The sequence below is a fragment of the Dama dama genome, chromosome 12 (genome assembly GCF_033118175.1).
Source record: "Dama dama isolate Ldn47 chromosome 12, ASM3311817v1, whole genome shotgun sequence".
NCBI classification, from domain to species: domain Eukaryota; kingdom Metazoa; phylum Chordata; class Mammalia; order Artiodactyla; family Cervidae; genus Dama; species Dama dama.
The window spans coordinates 48,722,689-48,745,980 of NC_083692.1; the positions used below are offsets into that span (position 1 = coordinate 48,722,689).

At 34.8% G+C, this 23,292-nt stretch overlaps 1 protein-coding gene across 3 annotated transcripts in view; it reads right to left on the reverse strand.

Moving 5' to 3' along the window:
• The window catches only part of ZNF280D (zinc finger protein 280D), a 124,324-nt gene that overhangs the window by 80,730 nt on the left and 20,302 nt on the right, over positions 1-23,292 (reverse strand). For all 3 annotated transcript variants that reach the window (XM_061157228.1, XM_061157229.1, XM_061157231.1), the window contains 4 exons: positions 14,752-14,898; positions 12,262-12,327; positions 12,022-12,161; positions 2,390-2,507 (listed from right to left, as the gene is read on the reverse strand). In XM_061157228.1, the coding sequence (XP_061013211.1) occupies positions 2,390-2,507; positions 12,022-12,161; positions 12,262-12,327; positions 14,752-14,887 (460 nt within the window). In that variant the 5' untranslated portion in view covers positions 14,888-14,898. The remainder of the gene's footprint in view (positions 1-2,389; positions 2,508-12,021; positions 12,162-12,261; positions 12,328-14,751; positions 14,899-23,292) is intronic.

A 23,292-nucleotide genomic window follows, 5' to 3' on the forward strand; every position in this document is an offset into this window, starting at 1 on the left:
GAAGCTGAAGCTTCAATATTTTGGCCACCTGATGGGAAGAACTGATTCAGTGGAAAAGACCCTGATGCTGGGAAAGAGTGAAGGCAGGAAGAGAAGGGGGACGACAGAGGATGAGATAGTTGGATGGCATCATCGACTCAATGGACATGAGTTTGATCAAGCTCTAAGAAATGTTGCAGTCCATACAGCCACAAAGAATCAGAGACAACTGAGTGATTGGACTTAACTGACTGAACTTACCTTGATTCACAGACCTCACATTTCAGGTTCCTATGCAATATTGTCCTTTACAGCATCAGACTTCACTGTCACCACCAGATATAACCACAACTAAGCCTCGTTTCTGCTTTGGCCCAGCCACTTCATTCTTTCTGGAGTTATAAGTAATTGCCCTCTACTTTTACCCAGTAGCATATTGGACACTTTTATCATAGTATAAAATAAAGGTAACTCTACTTCAACAGGGAAACTTCATTACTCCTTTAATGGGCATTTAGTGAGTACTGACTATAGAAGAATTTAGTGCAGCCACTTTATAATGGCATTCTGTAATCATATTTTATATCTAAATCATTTATTGAATATAAACATACTAACCTAATTGAGAAATTATTAACTATAATCATACACTCTTCCATACTAGTGGCTACAGAACCTAATAAATATTTCTTTTTACAGAGTATTTAGAGTATCAGAAAATTTCCTTAACTTAAAGAAATTACTTTAAGAATTTTCACAAAAACAGAACTATAGATCAATGAAACAGGATAGAAAGTCCAGAAATAAACCCACACACCTATTGTTAATTAATATACAACAAAGGAAGCAAGAATAGACAATAGAGAAAAGACAGTTTCTTCAGTAAGTAATGCTGGGAAAACTGGACAGCTATATGTAAAACAATGAAATTAGAACATTCTCTAACACCACATGCAAAAATAAACTCAAAATGGATCAAAGACCTAAATGAAAGGCCAGACAGTATAAAACTCAGAGGAAAACATAGGCAGAACACTCTTTGACGTAATGCACAGCAATGCTTTTTTTTGATCCACCTCCTTTAGTAATGAAAACAAACAAACAAAACACAGTGGGACCTTATGACTTCAAAGCGTCTGTCCAGCAAAGGAAACCATAAACAACATGAAAAGGTAACCAACAGAATGGGAGAAAATATTTGTAAACAAACCAACAAACAAGGGATTTATCAACATCACAAATTATCAGAGAAGTGCAAATCAAAACTACAAAGAGGTATCACCTCACACCAATCAGAAAGGCCATCATCAAAAAGTCTACAGACAATAAATGCTACAGAAGGTGTGAAGACAACCCTCTTGCACTGTTGGTGGGAATGTAAATTGGTACAACCATTATGGAGAACAGTACGGAGGTTCCTTAAAAAACTAAAAACGGAGCTACCATAAGATCCAGTAACCCCACTCCTGGGCATATTACTGGGGAAAACCATACTTCAAATAGATATATGCACCCAAATGTTCACTGCAGCACTATTTACTATAATCGAGACATTGAAGCAACCTAAGTGTCCATCTACAGATGAATGGATAAAGAAGATGTGGTACATATACACAATTGAATAGTAGCCATAAAAAGAACAAAAAATGCCATTTACAGCAACATGAATGGACCTAGAAATTATCATGTTAAGTGAAGTAAGTCAGCCAAAGACAAATATAAAATATCACTCATATGTGGAATATAATTTTTAAAAGATACAAATAAATTTATTCACAAAACAGAAACAGACTTACAGATACTGAAAACAAACTAATGGCTACCAAAAGGGAATGTGGGGACAGAGAAATAAACCAGGAGCTTGGGATGAACACATATACACTATTATATATACAACAGATAACCAACAAGGACCTACTGTACAGCACAGAGAATTTTACTCAATATTGTGTGATAACCTATATTGAATCTAAAAAAGAATGACAATATATAACGTATAACTGAATCAAGTTGTTATACATACATGTTATACATGTCATATACATGTTATATAACATAACATTGTAAATCAACTATACTCCAATAAAACAAAGTAAAAATAAAATAACAGCAAAAAATAAATAAATAAATAAAATAAAAACTTTTTTTAGCCCATGTTTAATGCCAAGTGAGAACAAGGTCAAAGTTGCTTAGCATACTTAATTAACAGGAAGAAATGTAACATTCTATTACTAAATAAGATTTCATTTAAAACCACCAAAATGGCATTCAAGAACTATTAGTGCCATTATACCTTACAATATGTGAAAAAGGTCCATGAAGGCACGGACCTCAAAACAGAAAGTCAATTTCATATGTATATTCACCAAGTTTTCTTTTTCTAATTTTTTGAAAAAGTGCTGAAACCAACCTGTTATAGAAACTGCTGGTCCTCCTTGGTAATGTGGTAATCCTGAATCTTGGGTCAAGTCAAACAGTAACTCTGAAGAATTATTAGAAACAACTCGTGATGAGTTCATCACATAACCCTGTTAAAATATTTCAAACGAAGAACATTACACGTAGTCAAACAAAGTTATAATTATTTTGCTTCACAAACTTTTGTAAAGGGAAATGCAATTGTATACCAATATTATAAGGATAACCTTTAATGATTCCATTACTAATTAGTTAAAAAATACAAGGCAATTATTACTATTATGCTGAAATTAATATCTACTAACTGCTGCTGCTGCTGCTGCTGCTAAGTCACTTCAGTCATGTCCGACTCTGTTTAACCCCACAGACGGCAGCCCACCAGGCTCCTCCATCCCTGGGATTCTCCAGACAAGAACACTGGAGTGGGTTGCCATTTCCTTCTCCAATGCAGGAAAGTAAAAAGTGAAAGTGAAGTTGCTCAGTCGTGTCTGACTCTTAGCGACCCCATGGACTGCAGCCTACCAGTCTCCTCCATCCATGGGATTTTCTAGGCAACAGTACTGAAGTGGGGCGCCAATTGCTTTCTCCGAAGTTATTACTGAGGGTTGGCTTATCCCTGACTAGCCAGTTAAAATTAGGGAAAAATTCCAGCCTGATTTTTTTCAAGGTCAAAGAAACATACAAACCCATTTTAAATCAGTAAGACTGATATACTTCAGAGAGTCACTAAAAATGCATAATTCCTATCAAAGAGCAAATAACAGAAGTTATCAAAATCTTTGGGTAAAAGCAAGGAAAAAATAAGTAAACATACTGACATAAGTACAATTTTAAAAGCTTCTATTTCTCTATACACCCCACAGATAAAATATCAGGGCAAACAAACTGGGAACTACTCTGCAGTATGGTGCCTCAAGGTTAGGGATGAACATATCACATGGTACGAGTTTTGGAATCACTTTTATTGGCAAAATTTATAAGCCAAGTCTCAAGAAGAGAATCCCCCACTCTTCCCACCATACTATGCAAAGTCATGCCGGGCCAGGCAATCTCCCATCTCATAGGGCAAATATACAAACTGTCAGCAGGATGAACAAGTAAGAAAGCTAGGCACACAGGGTTTAGAATGGAAGCTGTTTATAGGAATGATCTGGGACATCTGCTCCATTTCTTGAGGCCTTAGGGCTCAAGGAAAGCTTCAGCCCTTCATCAGGGCAAAGGGTGGTCTCAGCAGGAAGATATCAAGAAAAGAAGAGTGAAAAGTATGAAAAGAATCATAACATAGTCAAACATAAGGTAGTGTAAATTTATATGTTAGCACAAACATATAGGGTATGTAATAGTATATAATACTAAATAGATTATTTAGTATAAATAATCATAAAAAATATAGTCAATATAATTTAGGCATATATATGTACTCCAAAATAATTATATATTAAATACACTGATACACACACACACAAAATAGATCCCAATGCTATGTATATAAGATCATCACTGAAGAGCTCTCATTAGAGTGATTTTTGGACCATTCTATGGATCATAACATACAGCAAGTAAAAGCTCTAAGATTAACAAGACTTAAAGGTTAAAACAGAAAAAATCACTTTAAGAGAAAAATGGGCAAAGGACATAAACTGAGGCACTTCAAAAACAAAAAACAATGACTAATACATATAAAAACTATTTTTTTCAACTTAGTCAAAGAAATGCAAATAAAAACAATGGCAGTTAAACAGTACAAAATAACTGCCACTTCACTAAAAAGTATCAAGCTCATAATAGACAAAGAATAAGCAATTGTAGAAAAATATGAGGAGACTAACAAGAAATAACAAACTGTAAGGTGTGATCCTAAATAGAATCCTGGGAATTAAAAAAAGACATTAATGAAAAAACTGGTAAAACTGAATAAGATCTGCAATTTAGTTATGTTAAGTAAGATGACAAGAGTAGAGGAAACTAGGTTAGGGGTATATAGTATTACTTTCCCTGTAAGTCTAAAATTAGTTTGAATTAAATTTATGAATTAAAAAATAATGAAAACACATACTACTGACAAAATAGAGGCTATATTTAGGTATAACTTTTCTGCATGAAAATTTTGGCAGTAGCTATCAAAGGCTTTATAGAAGTTCACATCCTTTTGTTCAACTATTCTACTTTAAAAACTTATGGTATGGAAATGAAAATGTTTATTAGATAATTATAGTATTTTTAACAGTAAAAATTAAAAATCTTTATGTCCAACAATGAAAGAATGGCTAAATAAATTAAATGACAGACTATCATACAACCACTAATATCAAAAAAATAGCCACTGACACATTGGCCACATTTTTGAAAAACAGCCAATGACACATTCTTAGTAGAATGTTCAGGGATAAAAGAGAAATACATATCTGGGTATACAGTATGGTTCTGATTGATATAACCTATACTGTTTGCAGGTGTGGAAAAAAAAGTACAGTATCACTCGTCTCTCTTTCTAAATTTTTCCACCAAAATACACAGTATTTCAAAATAGAAACAGAAAGGTTTTGTTTGTTCTGTGCTTATAAATTAAGGTATAAATAAGTTTTAAGAATTATGGTTTACTACTAACTTTTCTATTGAAATGGGTTTGTCCATAAAAAGTTACAGAAACAAAAATACAGGTGAAAGGAGTTAAAATATACAAGCTTCCAGTTATAAAATAAATAAATCATGAAAATGTGATGTTCAGCATGGTGACTGTGTTAATAACACTGCACTGCATATATAAAAGTTACTAAGAGAGATCTTAGAATTTCTCATCACAAGAAAAAAATTCTGTAATTGACATATGGTGACAGAGGAGAACAAGACTTACTGGGGTGGTCATTTCACAATATATACAGATTTTAAACCACTGTTTTGTACACTTGAAACTAACAGCACATTGTACATCTGAAACTAATAGAATGTTGTACATCAACTACACCTCAGTAAAAATTTTTCTTAGTTGTGAAAAGAAGACATAAGCCTTCCTCACCACACCTTCACAAACAGCCAATCTAAATAAATTATTACTGTTGTTTAAAAAAAAAAATGCTATGGAAACAAGTACTGAAGTAACCCAAACAACTCCTAGAATTTAAGGCCTAAAAGGCAGAGATACCTGCATTTGAACCTTTATGTGTAATACCAAAAAAAAAAAATAAAATCAGTGATGCCACATTACTTAATTGCAACCAAGCATGATCTTCCTTCATGATAAATATTTTCTTCAAATATTTACACTTAAAAAATGTAAAACATTCACTTACATTTTCTAAAAGTTAACAGAAGTAAAAAGTTAATACTGTTAAATGCTTTTTTTTAGGGAACAACTCACAATTTCACAGAGCAGGTACATATTATTCAACAATAACAGATTAAAATAATTATCTAACATAGAACTTGTAATGTCTTCTAAATAGCTCAGAAAGATCAACACAACTGGGCTCCAGAAGATCCACACATTTATTTAGCTACAAAACCTTGGGCAAGTCATTTCTGAACTTGAAGTTATTCACCTTTCACACTTAAAAACAGCCACAAGCATGCATGCTAGGTCACTTCAGTGGTGCGTGACTCTCTGCAACCCTATGGACTGTAGCCTGCCAGGATCCTCCATCCAAGGCATTCTCCAGGCAAGGATACTGGAGTGGGTTGTCACGCCCTCCTCCAGGGGATCCTTCTATCCCAGGGATGAACCCTCCTCTCAAGTCTTCATTGGCAGGTGGGTTCTTTACCACTAGCACCGCCTGGAAGTCACAGTCATATTTTAAATAAACCTGCACTTCAAGTCATATTATATTATTAAAACAAGTACTTGTCACACAGTACTAATAAAAACCTAATATTATATCCCATTTTATAAACATGTAAACTAACATTTACCTAATAAGTAAACTAATAAAAGGAGCAGTGACCCCACAAGAGACTGACCCAGATTTGCCCAGGAGTGTCCAGGAGTCTCCAGCAGAGGCGTGGGTTGGCGATGGCCTGCTGCAAGGTTGGGGACACTTGAGTGTAGCAGTGCAGGCATGAAGGAGGTTGCCATTATCTTTATTACCTCCACTGTAGTTTGGCCTCAGGTCAATTAACAGGGAGGTAACACAACCCCGCCCTTCAACAGAAAACTGGATTAAAGATTTACTGAGCATGGCCCCACCCATAAGAACAAAACCCAGTTCCCCCCTCAGTCAGTCTCTCCCATCAGAAAGCTTCAATAAGCCTCTTATTCTTCTCCATTAGGGGGAAAACAGACTGAAAACCACAATCACCAAAAACTAAACAATCTGACCACATGGACCACAGCCTTGTCTAACTCAATGAAACTATGAGTCATGACCTGTAGCACAACCCAAGACGGATGGGTCATGGTGGAGGGTTCTGATAAAACATGGCCCATGGGAGAAGGGAATGGCAAATCACTTCAGTATTCTTTCTTGAGAACCCCATGAACAGTATGAAAAGGCAAAAAGATAGGACACTGAAAGATGAACTCCCCAGGTCGGTAGGTCCCCAGTATGCTACTGGAGATCAGTGGAGAAATAACTCCAGAAAGAATGAAGGGATGGAGCCAAAGCAAAAACAACACCCAGCTGTGGGTGTGACTGGAGATAGAAGCAAGGTCCGATGCTGTAAAGAGCAATATTGCATAGGAACCTGGAATGTTAGGTCCATGAATCAAGGCAAATTGGAAGTGGTCAAACAGGAGATGGCAAGAGTAAACGTTGACATTCTAGGAATCAGTGAACTAAGATGGACTGGAATGGGTGAATTTAACTCAGATGACCATTGCATCTACTACTGTGGGCAGGAATCCCTTAGAAGAAATGCTTATTTAATTTATATGCAGAGTACATCATGAGAAACGCTGGGCTGGATGAAAAACAAGCTGGAATCAAGATTGCCAAGAGAAATATCAATAACCTCAGATATGCAGATGACACCACCCTTATGGCAGAAAGTGAAGAACTAAAGAGCCTCTTGATGAAAGTGAAAGAAGAGAGTTAAAAAGTTAGCTTAAAACTCAACGTTCAGAAAACTAAGATAATGGCATCTGGTCCCATCACTTCATGGCAAATAGATGGGGAAACAATGGAAACAGTGACAGACTTTATTTTGGAGGGCTCCAAAATCACTGCAGATGGTGACTGCAGCCATGAAATTAAAAGATGCTTACTCCTTGGAAGAAAAGTTATGACCAACTTAAATAGCGTATTAAAAAGCAGAGACATTACCTTGCCAACAAAGGTCCATCTAGTCAAAGCTATGGTTTTTAGTAGTCATGTATGGATGTGAGACTTGGGACTATAAAGAAAGCTGAGCCCTGAAGAATTGATGCTTTTGAACTATAGTGTTGGAGAAGACTCTTGAGTGTCCCTTGGACAGCAAGGAGATCCAACTACACCATCCTAAGGAAATCAGTCCTGAATATTCACTGGAAGGACTGATGCTGAAGCTGAAACTCCAATACTTTGGCCATCTGATGCAAAGAACTGACTCATGTGCAAAGGCCCCAGTGCTGGGAAAGATTGAGGGTGGGAGGAGAAGGGGATGACAGAGGATGAGATGGTTGGATGGCATCACCGACTCAACGGACACAAGTCTGAATAAACTTCGTGAGCTGGTGATAGACAGGAAGGCCTGGGTGCTGCAGTCCATGGGGTTACAAAGAGTCCATGAGCGACTGAACCGAACTGAAACTAATGTTAGATGTGGTTACACAAGGCTCCCAATTCAGTCCTACTTATTATTGATGGAGCTGCAATTAGAACTTGGGTCTGTTTATATACAAAGCCTATGCCCTTAAGATACGTCACACTGACTTTTAAAATACAATATAACCTCACTACCTGAGATTTGAAAGAGATACTGAAATATAAAGATATTACATGAAAAAGTAAAAATACACATATACAGAAAACATGACATAAAATGAAAAACTGCAAACTATTTAAAGCAGTGACTTCTAAAATTCAGAGTAAGTTCCCTTACATAGGATTCTCAATTCATTCCAGGGTATATAATATCTCTGTCATTCCTAACTGTGCATGTAAGAATCACATTAAGCACTTTTTTAAATGTATTTATTTCTAAGACACATCCACCCAAACCAACTGACAAATTTTTTTTAAAAAATTCCCCAAGATTGGGAACCATGAATTGAGGTGTTTTGATTTAAAAACTATGCCTACAGGAGCTAGAAAAAGCTCCATTTCCTAACTTTAAAACCAAAGATACCACCCCTCACTGTTATTTTTTTTCTCCCTGAGTCCAATGTTGTGAAGATTTTTATATATCAAACTAAATTAAATAATAAAGTTTCTTTTTCTTGTTTTCTATCCCTCAAACGACAAACAGCTTATAATAAGCATGTGAAATTTACCAAGTTAATTTGATTCTACTAATAACAAAGAATCTTTACATTTTAGGTAGCTTGCCATGTTAGAATCCAAGATTGAGAGTCAGTGGTCTGGGTAAAATTATCTCTCATTTTAGAAATGAAGAAAATGAGGCTGAGAGAGGTTTTCACAATGCTTTAGTTTTAAATAAGGCAGAATCATCATTCAAGTCTCTTGTTTCAATCTAAGTTTTCCAGACAACCAGTCCTGAGCTCATATCAGTATTATTATTTCAGAATGCTAAAACCACAGAAAAGATTTGGAGGCAGGGAGGGGAAGGTGTTTGCCCAAAGATACTCTTACTTTTATGATATATGACCTCTTCAAAACATAATTGGGAGCTGACTTTGTTTAGGTATAGATTTTCCTTTCCATGAAAATAAAATTAAATAGGTCCTCTATGAAAGAAACATCTCAAAATATAATTTTTTTGTGGTAACAAATATGTGTAATTTACCTAATAGTAATATGATATGAAATACAGGAAAAATGGATTATTCATACCAAAAATATTTACATTCAATTCTGTTTTTGAACTTGAATATTTGTAATAAAATCTATAGGTGTTTCAGTAGTTGTTTCACTTATTGTAAAAGGAACAAATATTTTAGGGAAAATTTACTAATTCTATAAGGCCAATGTCAAAGAGCTTATGATAGCATGAAAAAAACCAACGAGTTAATTCAAGTCCAGTAGCAAAGAATCTTCAAATTTTGGATAACTTTTTGTTTAAGGACTCTTAAGTCCTTGATTTCAGAACCCCTTCAAATATTTAAAATCAAGAGTTTTTATTTAGGTAGGTTATATCTACTGATATTTACCATATTACATATTAAAATAGAAATTTTCAAAATACTTGTTTATTAATTTCATTTTAAATAACAATAATAAACCCATTACAAATTAACACGAATAACATTTTTTAAAAAAATGGCTATCCAGCAAACACAAAAAAAATCAGAGAAAACAGTGGCACTGTTTTACATCTCTGCAAATATCCTTAATGTCTAGATTAATAAAAAAACAGCTATACTCTCATAACTTGCTTCTGCTTTCATTCTGTTAAAATGTTTTGAAGAATTAAGATATTCTGGTTTCATAAATATTAACAGCTAAAAAAGGGAGTATTTTAATAGCAAATCACAATAAATGTGGATATATTTCTTTGATACAAGATTCAACAGTTGGTATTTTCTTAAATGTTTGCTGCAAAGTGGAATCTGACTCCCTATCATTGAGCTTTTTGAACTGTTAAATTAAAATGTATTATCTTGCACTTTGAATGAATCTTAATCATGCATGATTTTATTATATCATCATTATTTAGAAAATACTGATTTCTTTGAATTATGCAATCTTCCAGATGTTGACAGAGTTCATTACACAATATAAAAAAATCATATTTATTAATACTACCAACTATAAGAAAAGATTTTATGTACTGGGAAGCTGTTAAGATCATGATGACTGATACAAGTTGTTCACAATTCTAATTTTTACTTGATAGCTCAAATTTCATCAGTGGCAAGAAATACTATCAGTTGTTTTCCTTTAGGTGACAAGTGTACTTTTTTTTATCCAATTTTGAGGAAGTGTCTACCAAACAACAAAAAGCAAAGACCTGACTGTGTATGGCAGACAGACTCTTAAAAGTAGCCTCCATGATCCCCACTCCCTGGAATTCATGTCCTGGGTGATTCCCTCTCTTTGAGTGAAGGCAAGTCATGTGACATGCTTCTGACAGAGTACAGCGAAAGTGACAGGATACATATGATTTTTCTATGTGACTACATTAAATAAGGCTATAATGGCCTCCTGCTAAGCATTTTCTCTCCCTTGTGGGCTCTGAAGAAGTAAGAGCCATGTTGGGAAAACTCAACCTGGCAAGGAGCCAACCACAAGCCAGTAAAATACTGAGACCCTCAATATGACAATTCGGTTCCTTAAGGAACCGAATGCTACCGATAACCATGAGAACTTGGAAGCAGACACTTCGTTAGTTGAGCTTCACATCTTGAATGAAGCCTTGAGGAACTCTGAAGCAGAAGATCCAGCTAAGACACGACATGACTCTTAACTCACAAAATTTGTGACATAATAGAAGTATGTGGTTTTAAACCACTAAGTTAATAGTAATATACACCATGGTTTCAGTCATCCTTTCAAGTAAAAATGGTCTTCTGGGTAATTTAGCTCAACATTAAACCACACTAGTACTTTTTCCCAAGCTAATCATCATACCTCAGACACAGAAGTATATTATGCATACTACCCATTTCATACGTGAAACATTTTAAAAGACATATATTCAAGGGTAGAGAGTTCATAAAATTAATGGCATTTTAATATTTCACCAAGGTAACTGAGTATGACTGAAATAATTTTTATTGTGAGTACATGGTGGTGACTGGTACAAAAAATACTATTCATACTAACACACCAGCAGTACAAGTGTCAACACAGTGACAAAAGCCAATAGTGCCTTTGTGTTATTTTGACGATACTGCTGATCCAAAGCCCATGAAACAGTCTCAGGGGTACCCCAGGGGACTGAAGACTACACTGAAAATTTTTACACTAAGGCAATGGATTGAAATCCCAGATCTATCATTTGCCAGCTGTGCCACCTTGAGTGAATTATTTAAACTATGTGAGCCTCAGTTTCCTCAACTATAAAACAAAAATAAATAATACTGCCTACTTCATAGGAACATTTAAGAATTTAAAGAGATTAATTCATGATAGCACAAAACCTTACACACATTAACAACTCAATATTAACTATTACTTTCTATAAGAGTTAAACTAAACTATGAAGGTACGTTTTCAGAATAAAAGGCTACAATAGCCTCTCAGCAATTTTCCCAGTTAAGAACTAAGAACATTTAGCCCAGTTTACAATCTGAAATAGTTTGCCATTATTACTAAATATACTTTTATTCATGTTTTAATAGCACAGTTTTCAATACTGTAGCCGATTTAAGTATATTATCAGATTTAAAAACAGGCTGGGTAGTTTGTCCCTACAATTATTATTTGGGTATTGGTTAAACTATCATAAAGATGGTGACATTTTCTGATGCTGATTATCATTCCACTGAATGATTACCCATGGCAATACAGAATTTTCACTATGCATTGTTGACACAGATAAATAATACCAAACATATCCCTGAGCTGACTGTGTAGTTTCAGAAACACTTACAGGTTTAGACAAAGGCTGAACAATAACAGAACTATCTGAAGATCTAGATTCAGGATGAAAATTTACTGGCGAGGCAGCCACTGGATTTGATGTTGGGTTCGTGTAATGTTGACTTGTAGGCTTGAATGCAGGAGTAATACCTGTATTTTAAAATTACACAACACATTGAATATATTTCTATATAATCAATGATGTCAAAACACTTCACTTTAAAATAAAAATAGTAAAATACTACTGTACCTCGGCAGAGTGCACCATTCTTTATTCCCCTCGAATATGAGCTGGGGTTTACTCTATTCAAAATATCTATAAAAGATTACATTATTTAAAACTCATTGTTTGAATGATATATATATATACAAATAGAAATCATACACTGAAAACAACTGAAAAGATTTCTGGAAGGAGTATACAGGTTAACACTGCTTTATGAATACAGTTAATTTTAAACATACATATCTTTATTTACTAAAAATAGTATCTTAATTCTTATAGAATCATAATAGTATTTCTAACTGTAATTCAAAATCCAAAACCCAGAAGTTAAAGATTGATAAATATGATTACCCATAAGTCAAACCTTCTGCATGGCAAAGAAACAGTTCACATAATTGGCAAAAATATTCCAAAAATATACTCATATACAACTAAAATTGAAGTATATATCTTGCTTTGAGAGATGAAAGGGCTGTACATACAGGCACTCAAGTTCCTATTTACTGAAAATCAAATCCTGTCCAACATCCATATCCAATTCACACCCTTATAAGCCCTGAAGTATCATTTTAAGGGACCTCATTGGATTATCTCCACCATTACTCAAGTCCTGAAAGGGAAACTATAAGAGAATGCAGACTAAAGTGAACATACAGTTTACCAGAATATCTTGCAACTTAACGAGCTTCATATTTATCACTATACCAGAAGTCAGTCAGGGTCTAATAAGACTTTCAGGATCAGTTTAAAGTTTCTAATTGCATGCATGCATGTGAACTCAATAATTTACAGGTTTTCTATAACCAAACTAAAATTCAGAAGAGTAAGGATTTGCCTAAAATTATTGGGTTAGAAAAAGGTAAAAGGACCAACACCAGACCTCATAAAACAATTTCCTCATTTCCCCTCATAACAGAAATGAACAAGCCTCCATAAATTAATTCTATAGTGTAAAGGGCCATATAAAAGAAGGACTGTTTTCTGAAAATGGCAATGCAGTGCTCTATACCTAAGTATTAGAGATGTCTTAAAGGAGAACAATCTGCTCAAACAACTTGACACCACTTTCATGCATAAATTCAAGATTAAGTATTTATTCAAACCTTCAAAGGACTATTGCTAAAGTACGTTTTGGTGTTTATATTCTACAATAAAAAAGTTTTTACCTTCCTTTCTGGCAACATACATAAACATTTAGGTCATACTCCATATATTAAAATATTTTATGGCTTATACAAAAGAAACAACATAATCATTTAAATTCTGTATCTTAAGAGTACAGAAAAGAAATTCTACTGGGGTCAGTCTCCTTCTGACAATTATTTTAAAATTAACATACATTTTTCTATTAGAATACTGTTAAGAGTCATCTAAAAATCAGGATAAATTCAATTTGAATCTTAATTGTCTTGTTTTCAGTAAGATAACTTGAGTAATGATTTTGCAATATGGTAATATTCCCATATAAAATAATCATAGCGACTAGAAACAGTAATTAAGAGAATATATAATTATGTTCCACTATCAGCAACAAGCATGCCACCACACTGAGTTCAATTTATAATCAAAGTAGCACTTCATTCAGAACCTCTTTGAGTGATTGTCAATCTTCCACAAAAAATGCTATTCAGAATTCCATCAGTTAAGCTATTCTCCCTCTGATAAAACTGAAAAAAAGAAGTTCCATTTCAAGCTTAGAGGCAATAGAAGAAAGAATCAGGCTTTCAGAAAATTTAAAAGCAGTCTCTTTGTTATACTTTTAAGCACTGATTTTGGCAAAAAAAATAAATAAATAAGAAACACTAGTATGCTGGTGATGAGCTTTGGTAAATTCTCCTGACTTAAGCAAACAAAAAACATGTAAATGCAATGGGAAGGGATCTATTTTCTCTTTCTCCCCTGAAATGTATACATTATTTCTCTGTACTTCCATTATTTTTGAGTGGATGTTTTAACAAGAGCCATTTGTCTTTAACATTATAACAATGTCAAATCCAATTACTCTTAACTGATATCATTCACTGCCTATACATTTTGTAGCTACTATAAATGTCACTGCAATGAGGCAGCTGCTTGCATGTGAGAACCCCTATCTAAGACTAACCCAAACATATTTAGTGTATTCTAACATTTTAAGCAAAGTATTCTAAAATCTTTTGTTTCTGGGTTTTAAGTGAGGGGAAAAAAAAAAGAAAATGAACAAAAAGATAAACAGGTTACTTGGCTCCACTAAAAATCATGATTTCTATTATGAAAAGACTTCCGATGTCACCAGCTTACCTTAGTGCATTTATTTTTCTCACATCTGATAATTTAACTTCTTAGCTCCTTCCTCAAGTTCCCAATTTTAAAACTCTAATTCTGAAATTCTTACTAATGTCCCACCCAATCTTTCATCCTTAATTCCTTACCAAGGAACAAGGACTTAATTAAATGCATATAAGAGAGTTCACAGGTTTTTCTATTAGAAATGGTATCTTACAAAACTGGGGTTTACTGAAAGTAAACGCTCACTTGAAATTGCTGGTTTTGAACTTGATATCTCTCCAACAAAGATCGGTTCATCATCATCATCATCATCAACCTCTTTTACTTTCTTCTGCCATGGTTCCAACTCTTCTTCTTCACATTCCATAAAGAGCTCTGCCATTTTTGAATTATCTAATTTTCAAAAGGAGAGAAGCAAACCTTATTTTCAAAAAGAAAAATAAATACATTTTTGTAATACATAGTAGGAGATTTAAGATCTACTTTAATAATCCTAACAGCAATTTCTAAGTTGATACTCACAGTACATGGCAGCAACAGTGAGAAATTCAGAGTTCACTCTCTAAGATTTAAACTAGTAAAATTTAGATAAAGAGATGATTGACAGATAATGGTTGATAGTAGTTATTTACAGTGGACAGAACATTTGGGAGCAAAGTCAGTTTCTGTCATATACCTGGAATATGATTATATCTATGAAAAAGATTGCAGTGAACCATTATCTGGAAAAAAATGTGCTAACAAATGAGAGACAAAGTAAGAATAAGAGGCAACAGATGGGAGAGAGAACAGAAAAACTGAACCCAATTCAGGTATGCCAGGTACTCAGCAAAGAAGGGACGAGATGCTAGGCTAAAATAAAAGAACAAAGTGAGACTCCAATCAGGGAAAATTACACATTTCTTGCTAAAGAAACAGACCAAAGAACATACAGTAAAATATCACCGTCCTAGAAGTTCTGACCAAGCACAGAAGCATTTTAGTGCCTTGGTGTTAAATATACAACCAATAAGCACCAGAAATTTTAGGAAAACCCCTTGTCTGTCAGACCAAAATGAATATAACAGAGAAAGAACCCTTACAAAAAGCAAGACAAATATTAGAGAAAATATAGTTAGCATCTTTAGAGATATGAGACAAAAAAAAGGGTGTTATAAAAAGTAATGATCAAAAAAAAAAGTAATGATCAGAAAACAAAATAGGATTTAAAATACAATAGCCAAAATTTTTTCATTCACTTAAAAAAAAATGTCCTCAGAACTGAGAAAAAAAATTTATACACACACACATAAACAAAACAGAAAATACAAGGTTGTTAGAAAATCAATTTAAAGGTACAACACTTAAATTTACAGAAAGAGAATAGAGAGAAAGCAGGGGGTAAGTTATCAAAGAAATAATGCAAGAAAATGTCCAAGATCATAAGACAATAATCTCTGAGCTGAAAGATCCCACTAATGCTCAATACAACAATTAAGAAAAAAGTTATACCAGGACATATCATTGCAAAATTTCAGAACAAAAAAGATAAAGAGAATATCTTCAGGGGTTGGGAATTAGGGAACAGAAACAGGTAATATACAAAAGATTAAAAGTAATAAGAACAGAAACTAGAAACAGTAAAACAATTCTTTTAAAATTTTTACCAAAGTTATATTTCAATTTAGAAAACCCAAACTTTTCATTTAAGTGTAAGAGTAAAGACCAGCAACATCACACAAAATTTACTTCCCAGGCACTCTTTCTCCTGAAGCTACTATAGAATCCACCAAAACAAGAGACTCAGTCAAGAAAGAGGAAGACACAGGATGTAGAAATCATGGCATTCAACACAGTACAAAGTTCCAGGACAAAAGAAGCTCAGTATGCCTAACGAACAGCCAGGTTAGACTAACTACTGAGAACAGTACCCTCAGGAGGAACGTCTCTAGGAGGCCAAAGAAAAGATGATTAAAATATAAACTTTTAGATTACCTAACAGATTTTAACATATAGAAAATTGAACTGAGAGATTCTTGAGGGTGTGAGAAGATTTAGCTATAGACATTAATAAAAGTTAGCAAATTAAAAAACATGAAAAGTATTAATTGTTGGGTAAACGAACAAGTAAAAAATGTATCCCCTCACATGCTATCCTATATTTAATAGCATATTAATAGCATAGTACCATGCTCGTCAGTAAATAGTGTTTATACGGGTCATCATAATGAAAATATCAAATACAGATTTAACCAAAAAATGAGATGGTTATATTGGGAGGGAAGGAAGGGATAGCTGTAAAAAGCAAAAACCCTCATGAAAGAATAGCACCAGAAAATGGTTAAAATTGACTCTGCAATGGACAGCACAAATATATATGCACATAAGCACTTTTTTAAGCAACTGAGGCTAAACCACATAGTATTTTTAAGTTGTTTGCTTTGTTTAAAACTATGTGTATACTTTAAGCTGAGATGAAGGAGAAAAAGGAAGAGTAAGAGTAGCAGAGGAGGGAAAAAAGAGATACAGTATTAAAGTTCTAAACTAAAGTAACAGCAATGGACTGGGTACAAGTGATATATAAAGAGGGTATATATATATATACACATATATATGTACACACACACACACACACAAGGGCCAACTCATAGGAGAAGACCCTAATACTGGGAAAGGCTGAGGGCAGAAGAGGGCAACAGAGGACGAGATGGCTGGATGACATCATCGACACAAGGGACGAGTTGAGCAAACTCAGGGAGATAGTGAAGGACAGGAAAGCCTGGCGTGCTGCAGTACATGGGGTTGCAAAGAGTTGAACATGACTGAGCGACTGAACAACAAAATGTCTGTCTGTCTGTCTGTATAGGACAGGCTGCTGCTGCTAAGTCACTTCAGTCATGTCCAACTCTGCGTGACCCCAGAGACAGCAGCCCACCAGGCTCCCCCATCCCTGGGATTCTCCAGGCAAGAACACTGGAGTGGGTTGCCATTTCCTTCCCCAATGCATGAAAGTGAAAAGTAAAAGTGAAGTCGCTCAGTCGTGTCTGACTCTTATGGACCCAGTGGACTGCAGTCTACCAGGCTCTTCCGTCCATGGGATTTTCCAGGCAAGAATACTGGAGTGGGGGTATAGGACAGGGGGAGACTTCAAAAGGAAAAAATCTCCAGGGTTCAAAGGTTCTGGCTTAGACAATGATATCATCATGAGTTAAAGGTGGTCACTTCTAAAGGTCATTTTTTATTATAATAAAGCAATGCCATTTCTCTTTTGACTCAAAGTTAAGACAATGTTCTACCACAGTCTTAAAAGATAGTGCTAATTGAAACAGTACTTTGGAGATGTCGTATACAGGAAATACCTTATTAAAGTAGGTGCCATTCTTTTACAATTTTAAAAGAACTTTCCCTTCTATAAATGTACCTTACAAATCATTTCCTGGCCTAACACTATTTAAATGTTTAGTAGTCCACCTACCAAAAATAAATAAATAAATAAGGCCTTCTCATTTTTCCAAATGTCATGAATATCATGAAGATCCCTTTCTTTTCTAAAATATACTGTTTTACTAGTTATATAGACTTCTTCAAGTCAAATGATTAAAAATATTACTACATGTTTAAGGCAAAATGAGTTCCTTGACAGTATATTTTGCTCTACATATAAGATAAGCAGTACAGACATATATAATAATCTCAAACCAGGAAAGTAGGTGAAGTCAAGCAATGCCTAATTTTAAAAGATTAGGGAAATTCACTGTATACTAATATTAAAAATATCATATATTTCCAGTTGGTATATGTTGTGAGCTAAACTGTGTTTCTACAAAATTCATATTCTGAAGTCCTCACCATCAGTACCTCACAATGCGTACATATTTGGAGGCAGAGTCTTTAAAGAAGTAAGTTAAAGTGAGATTATGAGAGTGGGCGCTAATACATTATGATCACTGTCCATAAGAGAAGAGCAGATGAGGACACATACACATGTACAGAGGTAAGACCATTTGAAGACACAGGAAGCAGATGACCATCTATAAGCCAAGGAGCGAGGCCTGAAATAGATCCTTCCTTCAAGTCTCTCAAAAATACCTACATCTTAGACATCTAGCCTCCAGAATTATGAGAAAATAAGTTTGTTAAGTCATCTACTCTATAATACTTTGCTATGGCAGACCTATCAAACTCATGCAGAAAACAAAAGTCTCCCACCTCACTCTTTAGCATAGCACTGCCACTGTCAACATATTCAGGATAAATGGTTAAGAAATAATTGTTGAAGATACATGACAGCTTTATAATATTTTTAGAAATAATTAGTTTTTGTCTATGCATGAAAGAAACATAAGAAAGCATTCCTAAGTAATCAATGCAAAGAAATAGAGGAAAACAATAGAATGGGAAAGACTAGAGATCTCTTCAAGAAAATTAGAGATTCCAAGGGAATATTTCATGCAAAGATGGAAACAATAAAAGATAGAAATGGTAAGGACCTAACAGAAACAGAAGATATTAAAAAGAGGTGGCAAGAATACACAGAAGAACTATATAAAAAAACAGGTCTTAATGACCTAGATAACCACGATGGTGAGATCACTCAGAGCCAGACATCCTAGAGTGCGAAGTCAAGTGGGCCTTAGAAAGCATCACTACGAACAAACCCAGTGGAGGTCATGGAATTACAGCTGAGCTATTTCAAATCCTAAAAGTTGATGCTGTTAAAGTGCCACACTCAATACGTCAACAAATTTGGAAAACTCAGCAATGGCCACAGGACTGGAAAGGTCAGTTTTCATTGCCATCCCAAAGAAAGGCAATGCCAAAGAATGCTCGAACTACCTACCACACAACTACACTCATCTCACACGCTAGCAAAGTAATGCTCAAAATTCTCCAAGCTAGGCTTCAACAGTATGTGAACCAAGAATTTCCAGATGTTCAAGCTGGATTTAGAAAAGGTGGAGGAACCAGAGATCAAATTGTCAACATCTGCTGGATCATCAAATAAGCAAGAGAATTCCAGAAAAATACCTATGTCTACTTCATTGACTACACTAAAGACTTTGACTGTGTGGATCAAACAAACTGTAGAAAATTCTTCAAGAGATGGGAATGCCAGACCACCTTACCTGCCTCCTGAGAAATCTGTATGCAGGTCAGGAAGCAACAGTTAAAACCGGACATGGAATAACAGACTGGTCCTAAATTGGGAAAGGAGTACGTCAAGGCTGTATATTGTCTCCCTTCTTATTTAACTTACATGCAGAGTACATCATGTGAAATGCCAAGCTGGATGAAGCACAGCTGGAATCAAGATTGCCAGGAGAAAAATCTGATATGTAGATAACAGATATGTAGATGACACCACCCTTATAGCAGAAAGGGAAGAACTAAGAAGCCTCTCGATGAAAGTGAAAGAGGAGAGTGAAAAACCTGACTTAAAACTCAGCATTTAAAAAAAAGATCCTGGCATCTGGTCAGGTGATCCAGTACCATCACTTCAAGGCAAACAGATTGGGCAAACGATGGAAACAGGGACAGACTTCATTTTCTTGGGCTCCAAAATCACTGCAGATGGTGACTGCAGCCATGAAATTAAAAGACGCTTGCTCCTTGGAAGAAGAGTTATGACCAACCTAGACAGCCTGTTAAAAAGCAGAGACATGACTTTGCCAACAAAGGTCCTTCTAGTAAAAGCTATGGTTTTTCCAGTAGTTACGTATGGATGTGAGAGTTGGACCATAAAGAAAGCTGAGCACCGAAATTGTGTTGTGGTGTCAGAGAAGACTCTTCAGAGTCCCTTGGACAGTAAGGAGATCAAACCAGTCCATCCTAAAGGAAATCAGTCCTGAATATTCACTGGAAGGACTGATGCTGAGGCTGAAGCTCCAATACTTCTGCCACCTGATGAGAAGAACTGACTCTTACCACCTGTATTCTTGCCACCTCTTCTTTCTTTTTTTTTTTTACAGCATTTCAATGCAAATAGCTTTTATTTCTCCCCTTCAATAACAGACAAATCTGGGACTTAGCCCTTTGATTCCTGAGAGTTACAACCCAAGTTAGAATATCTGTTAGAATATCTAGAACTGCTGTGACCAGTATGTTCTCTTGACACGCTGTTAGCCTTCGCCCTGCTTCATTTTGTACTCTCAGGCCAAACTTGCCTGTCACCCCAGGTGTCTCTTGACTTCCTATTTTTGCATTCCAATCCTCTATGATGAAAAGGACATCTTTTTTTGGAGTTAGTTCTACAAGTAGGTCTTCATAGAACTTCATAGAACAACTTCAGCTTCGCTGGCATCAGTGACTGGGGCACAGGCTTGGATTACTGTGACGCTGAATGGCTTGCCTTGGATACAAACCGAGATCCTTCTGCTGTTTTGAAGACTGCACCCACATGCTACATTTCAGACTCTTTTGTTGACTATGAGGGCTAATCCATTTCTTCTAAGGGATTCTTGCCTGCAGAAGTAGTTATAATGGTCATCTGAATTAAATTTGCCCGTTCCTGTCCATTTTAGTTCACTGATACCTAATATGTCAATGTTCACTCTTGCCATCTCCTGCGTGAACACATTTAATTTACCTTGAAACAATGGAGACAGGGACAGACTTTATTTTCTTGGGCTCCAAAATCACTGCAGATGGTGACAGCAGCCATGAAATTAAAAGATGCTTGCTCCTTGGAAGAAAAGCTATGACAAACCTGGACAGCATATGAAAAAGCAGAGACAATACTTTGCCGACTAAGGTCCGTCTAGTCAAAACCATGGTTTTTCCAGTAGTCCTGTATGGATGGGAGAGTTGGACCATAAAAAAAGCTGAGCGCCAAAGAATTGATTCTTTTAAACTGTGATGTTGGAAAAGACTCTTGAGAGTCCCTTGGACATTAAGGAGATCCAACCAGTTAATCCTAAAGGAAATCAGTCCTGAATACTCACTTGAAGGGCTGATGCTGAAGCTGAAGCTCCAAAACTTTGGCCACCTGATATGAAGAACTGACTCAATGGAAAAGACAGTGAGAAAGACTGAAGCCAGACAACAGAGGGGACAACAGAGGATCAGATGGTTGGATGGCATCACCGGCTCAATGGACATGAGTTTGAGCAAGCTCTGGGAGTTGGTGATGGACAGGGAAGCCTGGCGTGCTGCAGTCCATGGGGTCACAAAGTCGGTCATGACTGAGTGACTGAATTGAACTGAACACTAGTATCTATCCTAGCAACAACACTTGCTTTTTGGCTGAAAAGTGTTGCCACCAATCAAGTCGAAGAGCTGATTTTCTGTAAATTGTTATCTAAGTACTGATACATGATATCAGTCAATTTTATGAGTCACTTAAGTAAAGACAAATACTGAAACATGAAACTTGAGATTCAGAAGTTCTAATTTTCATCTTCAAACTCATGTGACTCCATACAAGGCAGCAAGTTATACCTCAGTTTTCTTTACTATAAAATAAAGATAACTAACATTAAAGTAGATTTCATTAAATACACACATATTTAACCTTTCTTCCTATAAAAAGCTCAATGTTTAAGTTTGATAAGCCTAATATAAACATTTAACTCACTCTACGTAATTGGTTCATTCTTGAATGAACTCAAATTTATTAAGTAAAATGGTGATTCTATTAAGCCCTTAATATTTGAACAAGTCTGAAATTACTATAGATAAAGTTTTTTTAAGAGCATCCTTCTGCAGAAATGAATAATCACCTCATAGTATACTATTTTAATAAATCTGAATATTCAGATGCTGACATTAACCTTTAACTGTTACCGAGTCTTCACATTTCAGATATAAATATAATTGTTTCCATAAGAAAACATAATCATAAATCAATTTTAGTCTATGTTTTTCTGGGTTTTCTAATCAATGAACTCAAAAGGAAAAAAAATTAGTCAGATATAGTATTTCATCATAGATTACTTCAAATAATAACTACTCAAACTAATCAGTCATTTTTTCCTATATGTAAGGTAATGGGGCTAAGTTCTAGGGGAAAAACAAAAATAAATAGGTCACAGTACTTGCCTTCAAAAATTCACAATCTATTATGTCTAAAATTCAAAACAAATGTTGCTAAAATAAATTTTCAAAAATTTGAACTGTCTTATTTAAAACAAGAATCTGTTTTCTGGATTCCCACACACACAACAGCATACATTTTTTTAAATATACAGATACTTTTTTAAATTTCATGTTTTAGTTATAAAGCAAAAAAAGAAAAAATCAAGTAACAGAAACCTAAAATACTGAGATACACAGTTAATACAATCTTCACATTCCTCTTTATTCTCAAGCTGACTAAAGCAAATTTTCCTGCATTTTATTCAATAATTTCCAAGTGATTTGGATTGAATTAGACTCCACGAATAAAATTATTATTTTAATTTCCGAAGCTATTGCTATTAAATGTTTATAATACAAGAACAAGAGACTCTAGTGACTATTTATATAATATTAAATATGAACTAAACTCAGTAAATTTTAGTATCAACTACATTCACCAAGTTCTGAGGTAATTCTTTAACTCAGTTATTTGAATAGTTGTAGCCTGCCCCTATACTAGTATCAGTGGTATGTACAGATAAATACATACAATTCTTGCTCAGCATTAAGGACCTACTAATATCAAGAATACAGAATATTCTTTAACAGCTTCAATTACACAGCCTATGAAACTCAAATATAACATTTTTGTTAAGTGATCATAAAAATATCATTTAGCAGAACTTTAAAATTAGTATTCAATTTACAAATATTCAATTAATAAATGACCTGTCCATGTGAACAAGATATCCA